Source organism: Solanum verrucosum, unplaced genomic scaffold, assembly GCF_900185275.1.
Source record: "Solanum verrucosum unplaced genomic scaffold, falcon-dt-bn FXZP01000239.1, whole genome shotgun sequence".
Taxonomy (NCBI): Eukaryota; Viridiplantae; Streptophyta; class Magnoliopsida; order Solanales; family Solanaceae; genus Solanum; species Solanum verrucosum.
This window is the reverse complement of record NW_026020009.1, coordinates 806279-814140: the sequence shown is the minus strand read 5'-3', so window position 1 is coordinate 814140 and position 7862 is coordinate 806279. Positions and strand designations below refer to the sequence as shown.

The 7862-nt window shown below is 37.5% G+C and overlaps 1 protein-coding gene across 1 annotated transcript; it reads right to left on the bottom strand.

Annotated features, from left to right (window-relative positions):
- Nucleotides 1-4495: 4495 nt before the first annotated feature.
- LOC125819808 (uncharacterized) lies at nt 4496-4849 on the bottom strand. Its single transcript, XM_049499248.1, has one exon. It carries the CDS (start codon nt 4847-4849, stop codon nt 4496-4498), a length of 354 nt encoding a protein of 117 aa, XP_049355205.1.
- Nucleotides 4850-7862: the final 3013 nt, after the last annotated feature.

The window sequence follows — 7862 nt, the reverse complement described above, 5'->3', positions numbered from 1 at the left end:
ACTTGTCATAAGGTCCTAGTGGACGAGTGTTTCTAAAAGTTGCGCATAGTAGTGGTGAGTTTGTATAGTAGGTAAGCAATCACATTGATATTCGGGTTTAGTAATAAACATTAAGCTTGAATTTGAGATGAGTGGTATGATCTAATTAATGGCAAATTGAGGGTGATGATATCAGTCTTGGGATTTGATCTGGTAGGCTTGACATAGAATAGGTGAGGAATTGAGATGTTAGCTGCAATGAAAGATGAATGGTACAAGTGAGAGATCCTAACCTTTACATAAGGACAATGAAGTGTGCCTAGGTCAGAAGAGTAACAAGAGCATTATGATGTGTACCAAGATGATATGTTACCCGATGAGGTTCCAACTAAGTTATAATTTTCCATGTGTCCCTAGATAGCATAATTGAGTTGTCAATGTGGAATAGGTCTATATATTTCAAGTGTTAACTTTAGACCTAAGGGGGAGATGATAAGATGAGAAATCAAGTCAAGTGTTTGAGAATACGATAGTAATGAGTTCCAGAGAGTGTGGAGATATATTTTCAGAGGTCCTATTAGTAATAGAGTTGTTAGAGTGCTAAGCTTGAATGTGGTGTTGTAAAACATTCGGTGGTTCTTGATATGATCGCAATGTGGTGGTAAAGAGTAATAGTCTTGGGATAAGATTTCCTATAGAGAGGTATAGAACACGAACCTAAGGATTATGGTTAAGGTTGAATATAGTAAGAGCATACCATTAGACGCAGACCTTAATAGGAGTAACCAATTTCATACCCAGTCCAGTCGTCATTCGAGGACGAATGAACCCAAGGGGGAGATATTGTAACACTCTAGAAAAAAAATGTGATCTGAGACTTAAACCATTTGTCGTTGTGAGTCGGATTTACGAAGGAGTTTAAAATTTCTTAAGTATTAAGGTTAGGTCACTAGATGTAGCACCTTGAGTTCCAAAAAGAACTAAATTGGAAATAGCAAAAATCTGAAATTTTGCAAGTTAAGCTAAGTATGAGTTTTGGGTCGACTTTAAATGACCATAAATTATTGTTCAAGATGAGTTAGGGGTGATATCAGATACCGTAGGAAATATCTTTGAATTATCTTTCCAACGCCACCGAGTTTGCTTAGTTTTGAGTTCGTATGGGGGAGATATGTCCATTTGAAGTTGGTTGTCTAGATAAGGAAATGCAAAACCGGATTTTAGAGGGGTATTTTGGTCTTTTCCTTACTCAATCAAATTTAATTCGTTTTTTAGTAATATTTTAGGGGTCTAATCTGATTATATTCAGTTTTATAATCCTAGTTTACGCCTAGGGTTTTAGTTGAGAGTTCAAAAAGAGAAAAGAAGAAGAGAGAAGAGGAGAAAAGAGGAAAGGATGAAGGCTTTCGTTGACGGTCTTGAGAGTACTTGCGGATTGTCGTCATGGGTTTGATCCCTAAGAGGTATGTAAGCTTCCTTAATGTTGGGTTCTTTCACCCACACTCCAATCATGATTTATTCAGCGTAATTTCATTCTTGAAATTTAAGGATTTACGTTCTTGATTAGTTTTTGATTAGTGTTCTTGAAGTTCCATTAAGTTTTGATATAAGATTCTACTTGGGTTAACTTCAAACGACCGTATCTCTTAGAATATAAAGAGTTTCTTGATTGTTTACCTTCAAGCTAGGGTTTCAAGGCTTCTAATCAAGTTTTTTTCTTCAAGATTATACAAGATTCTTCAAGAATCTTGTTCTTCTAGGTAAGTAAGGCTATCATAGTGTTGGACTAGTTCGTTCTCACGCCCTACATCTACTTTCAGATCAGAAAAAGAGTAATCTAGGATACTTTCCCTAGATTTGAGTATTCTAGAGATAAGTTGATTTTTAGTCCTTGAATTCATGTTTCTTTTAAAATTTCTATTCCTAATTATCGAATAGCTATATTGTTATTGAGATCCTTCAAATCATGAATTATAACTGTTGAATTCATAATTCATAATTCAAATTCAAATTCAATACAGAGTTAAGAGTAGAGTTCAAGGAAGCCTTTGAGTTCAATTGTGAATCCTTTGAGATCCATCATCGATTTGAGTTAAGTTTTGAGTAAGTAAGTATGAGAATGAGAATAGTCGTACACATGAGTTCATTATTCATATTTTGACCCTTAAGTCAAGTCGTTCATGCCCATAACTTCCGTATGAACTTCATCAGTTGAGTACCTTTGAGAGGAGTAATATCTTCAAGTTCTAAGTATTGAGTTCCTAATACCCTATGAGATTATATTTATAATCATGGCACTATTACTTGTTACCCATGAAGTCCTTGAGTTGAATTGTTCATTCCCATAATTCCACATGACCATTATAAGTCGAACAATCTTTAGATGAGAAGTAGCTTTGAGTCCTTGAGTTGAGTAGTTCATGCTCATAATTCTCATGAACCTTCTGAGTTGAGCATTTTTTAAATTAGTAGTATCATTGATGTTCTGGAGTTCCAAGTATTGAGTTCTATCTATGGTTATAGAAAACCTTGCGTTGAGTCATTCATGTCCATCATTCGGCATGAACCATATTTTAAGAAATCTTTTACAAATGTTTAAACTTTGTTTTAAGACTTAAGCTTTGAAATTGAGTAAATAGTACGAGCAAAGTTGAAGTTCATTTCTTCAAAAGTATATGGGTACTATGTATTCCCAAAAGAGTTTAAAATGATTTCACATTTAAATAAGAACAGAAAAATAAGATTTTCAAAAGAGCCTTTGAGCAATTTTTTTCAGTAAAGAGCCTTTGAGCTAGTTTTTCAGTAAAGAGCCTTTGGGCTCGGTGTTTGAGCACTAATCTCAAATCACAGAAAGAAGTATGTTTTTAATACATAAAGAGCCAGTATATTTTGGGAGTAGTATTGAGAACCGATATAGGGGAGAGTTCAGATAACTCACATCCCCCATAAATCATGTAGCCATCATGGGTAGAAAAGGGCCATAATTTTTAGATGAATCCATTTCGCATAGACTAGTGGATCAACTTAGTAGTTCAGGTCCTATACATGTGGTAAGGTATAGGATGCGTTGGCAGTGTGAGGGAGATCGTTGTATCATCACAATAGCTCTTATGTGATGGTTGTCGGTTAGAGAAACTCCCACATAAGTTATTTGTATTTTTACAGACATCTCAGAGTTATTTGTATCATTGCATACATACAGAGTTGACATCATGTTTTAAAAAACTTTCCTTTATATGGAACTTGTTTTAAAACTACTTTATATTGAAATTAGTTCAATTATGTTGAGTTGAGTTGAGCCAGGTAAGTTCTTCTGTTTCCTTTCAAATTCTTTTCAAGCTTTTGTTTATGTTTTAGAATTCCTCTTACATGCTCGTACATTTCACTTACTGAGCCATTTGGCCTGCATCTTTTCATGATGCAAACACAAGTATTCAGGATCATCAACAGGAGATTCGTAGATACATTCAAGAGTTTAAGTTCGCTATGGTGAGCCTCCTTATTTTTCGAAGGATTTCATTTACTTTTTAGTTTAGTCAGGATGTCGTGGGTCTTGTCCCGACTTCCATCATTATTAGTTAGGGGCTTCATAGATAGTCAGTATAGTTGAGAGGTCTGTATTATTCATTTAGTTTATTAAATGTTTTAAAGACTTAAGTTGCATATTTTATGGCGAGTTGAATATATTATTTTATTCTAAGTTGTTCATTTGAGTTTAAGTTTTTGAAAAGTTGAGTTTATTGAATTTTATTCAGTTTTAAGCTTTTGCATGCTTAAGTTAGTCTTCCGCTTGTAGTCTGCAAGGATGAGGGTTCGCTTGGGGACCAACAATGGTTCTTAAGTGCCGGCCATGTCAAGGGTGTAGACTTGGGTCATGACATCAGAGACCATCAACATTTGGGCCTTAACGACGGAACCCCACCTACGGTCCGTGGTTCTACCTATGGTTCGTGGGTGGTTCCATTGAAACTTGCACTAGATTTTCTGAAGACTAGGATTTTCTTCATTTTTGGGGTCTAAGGTGTTACAACGGTATTGATATCAACTGACACTCAAATTTGCAAGAGGTGACAACTTTTTAATTTGGGTCAAAACCACATTCACATTAAAATCCAATGGATCCAAAAACCAATAGTCAGAAATAAAGTCAAGCATTCACAACAAGCAACATTATCCATAAAAACAACCTAAAGAGGTAGGTATGAATATACCTCACCCCGCCAAACAAAACTAGCAATTGTCCTCAAATGCAAAAGAAATAAACAGTCTAAACAGAAAACTGAAAAAGAGTCAAGATCCACTTGTCAGGCTAAGCCTGAGGTGAACTCTGCATATCCGTGACTCCCTCAGTCTGGACATAAGTGCCCGACTCAACTCCATCATTTGCTCCACTCGAGCCCACAAACGATGTATACCTAAGAGACGCCTCTATAACTGTCTGCACCATCGCACCCTCGAGGTCCTCCAAGTCATTATATATTGCAGCATCTCGTGCGCCAAGCTTCCCCTCATCAATCTATGGAGCATCTGACTCGACATCTTCATCAGTCATAACAGCTTTTGCGATCATACTAGCCGGAGGGATCTCAGAAATGGCTGGCAACTCCATACTCGGGACCTCTGGAAGGTCCACTATGCTGAAAAGCATGGATAGATCCACGGATTTCAACTTATCCACATCACATCTCAACCCAACAATATCGGCCTTTAAGGTCATCATGTCCTCAGATTGGCTCCTGCCCTTCTCACATGCCTCCACAATCACCGTGGCAGCATCTAATACCAACTCATGCGCATCAATCAGCTCTCGGTGCTCTCTCAACTCCGCCCGGATAGAAGCTAAGGCAGCATCAATAGCCCTCTCAATCATTCCGTGTACAACAACTCCTACCTAGGAGGTACGTACATCAACAGATTGGGCCAGATGGCCCATCTTAAACAATATAGTTTGGGTCAACGGGGGCCGGGAAACAACAACAACAGTAGAACTAGGAGCAGTAGAAGGGCGATCTCACAGACATTCGATGAGTCTCCGAGTGAACTCGGCAAGCTTAGGCATATCGCCGAATGTTACATAAACAATTCATCAAATTTAGAGAATAAAAAGGCAATCCAAGAGTCATTAGGCAAACCGTCGAATCATCAACGAGCTCGACTAAGCTCGCCGAAAGGTCCTTCGTGCCAGATTTTGACTCTGACCTCCAATTTCTAACCCGCACCCCATGATAATTAAATTAAGCACCTATTCTACGCAATTAAAGTAAGACCCATACCACTAATGACCTTGGGGTACTCAGTTTTCCCCCGATTTGTCTAACATTGACCAATCAACGTCTTTTTCCCTTAAAAATGACGTCACCTGCTCTATCATTGGGAAAAATTAGTCGATCGGTGCAATTTGGGTTACTCAAACTTCACCCACACCAAACCCAACATATATTAAACACGCACCTGCAATTTCAATTAGTTAACACACGAGATTCAATATTTATTAGCTAAAAACCACGTGAACAAGATACGACAAAGGCATATACTGACAAAAATCATTCAAACAATCAATATTATACAAATAATTCAACAAGGATACGGGCATGCATTGGGAAATTACATTGTGCTAGGCAAGAAAATATGAAGTAGAACTCAAAGATTCCCCCGAGTAACTGATCCCTACATGAAATTAACAAGTAAAAAGATCTAAAAATGGGTTGTGAAAGTGCAAAGGTTGGAAAATATGAAATGAAAGAAGATTTTGAATTTAAAAATGATTGAGGCCTTTTTGACCCTTCAGTTTGCGCCCCAGGCATCGACACCAAATTATGTTGTCGACCATTTGGCAATGTGCCGACTGGCTCTTTTGTCTACCGAATGTGACAAAATCCGATCCAACATGTTGGTCAAAACGGCAGTCCAGCTCGTCGACCTGTTCGGTGAGTCGCCGATAGGTACCTAGGCTAACCTAATTGCACCTCTTCCTAAAACTTCAATTTTTCAACCTACAAATAGAACACCCATTATTCAAACAACACAACTAAAAACTAAAAACATGGGTTTCCTCCCAAGAAGAGCCTTATTTAACGTTGTGGCATGACGAAGAAACACTTTTATGATTCATTCTTTGGGTTAACCATGGTATCACTCGGTAATCCTCAATTTTGCTTTGGGTTCAAATGAGTCGAGATTTGACCCATTTGTGTTTCCAGCTGCTTAATCGATACCGAATGTGAAGTAACTGTTTGGTTGAGAGATGAGACGTCATATTTCATTTCATTTAGCACTTTGTCAATCTTTCCACTTTTTTGAGTATGCATTCAAGCATATCTTCAGTGCGGAAATTTTCAACATCAACCCTTTGCTCTTTTGGCTTTTGACGCTCATTGGAAGGTACATATCTCTCTTTATCACTGTCCCTCTCTTTCCAATTTGTACCATGGTCATGCCATTCCCTATCACGGTCTCTCCAACTTTCATCATGCTCTCGATTCCAACCTTGGTTTCCACCCGGCCTTGGATAATTCAGGCGGAAACCTCTTCCTTCATTTGCTAGGAAGTGTACCTCCTCATTGTACATAGCTTCAAATTTAGCTTCAAAGGGATTCACTCCACTAACTCCAACTGCATTCACAACCTTATAACCACTACCCATGACATGTTTTGACAATAGATCCATTTGGGTCATAATTTTAGCCATGTTTTCATCCCGCTCTTGGTCCTTTTCAATTTGTTCCTTTTTAAACCTGAAGTTCAAAGGAGACACTTGGTCCTCCCTAGAGTACCAAGCACGGTTTGTCTTTGTCATTTCATCAAGTAGAGTAGATGCTACTTCAAACGGTCGTTGCATGATTCCTCCACGAACAACCCCATACTTCAAACTTGATTTTTTTTTTCAACCCCATTTTCAGTGATTCAAAGTCCTCTATGATCGTGGAGCTTAAGAATACAATCCAAAAGTGTTGGAGGTTCTATTGTTGAGGTAAATTCACTTGTTTATGGACTGCCTAAGCATGGTTAATTTCTCTTAAATGTGAATTTTATTGCATGTGGTTACTTAAGCTATGCCAGACCCCAAATTGTGTTCAATTGGTAACATAAGTTTAGGGGATTGTTAAGAACCATATGACGTAGTCATTTCTATAATTTCAACGTGGGCCCCATGATTCTAGTTTTGACTCCAAAATTGGCCCATCTCTGTTTTAAATGAATCTAGTGTCTAAATGATCATATTAATGTTTTGATTCTAATTTTGATAGTGTGGAAGCATTTGAAGATAACCTAAAAAGGGAGATCTGTGGAACTATGATTTGGAGTGTGCGTGATTGGCCTTTCTGTAGGATTCAACTTCCCCTACCTTAGATTGAGCTTGAATATGTAAATTCATATTGATCTGAGTTCATTGGGGGAAGGTACCTAGTTTATAATGTCACCCTTCTTGGAAATCATGTTTTAAGCTTATATTTTGGATTTTTGGGACTTGATGTGTGCTAGAGAGATTCTTGATCATTGTTACCTTGTGGTTAGATTTGTTTGACATCGGAGGTGTATGTTTGAGCATGGTCGTTCTTAATCTAGGATATGACTTGTGCTTTCCATACACTTGTGGTAGCTGGAGCCTTTTTGGGCCTTATTTCTACTCTAACGTCAATTAAAATAGTTGAACTCCTTGTAGACTTGTTTAGAAGAATTGATCCTCATAGAATGAACCTTAGTTTAGGCATTGACTCAACTTTGATGACGTTCTATCTAAAACAACTAATAAGACTAAATAGAGAATAAGGAAAATTCTTTTATTTTCATAAGCTGATGAAGATTATATGTAGTTGTTGATACAATGATGAGTCCTAAAGTGATACAACAGCTAATCCTAGTACAAAAATATAAATTCACGT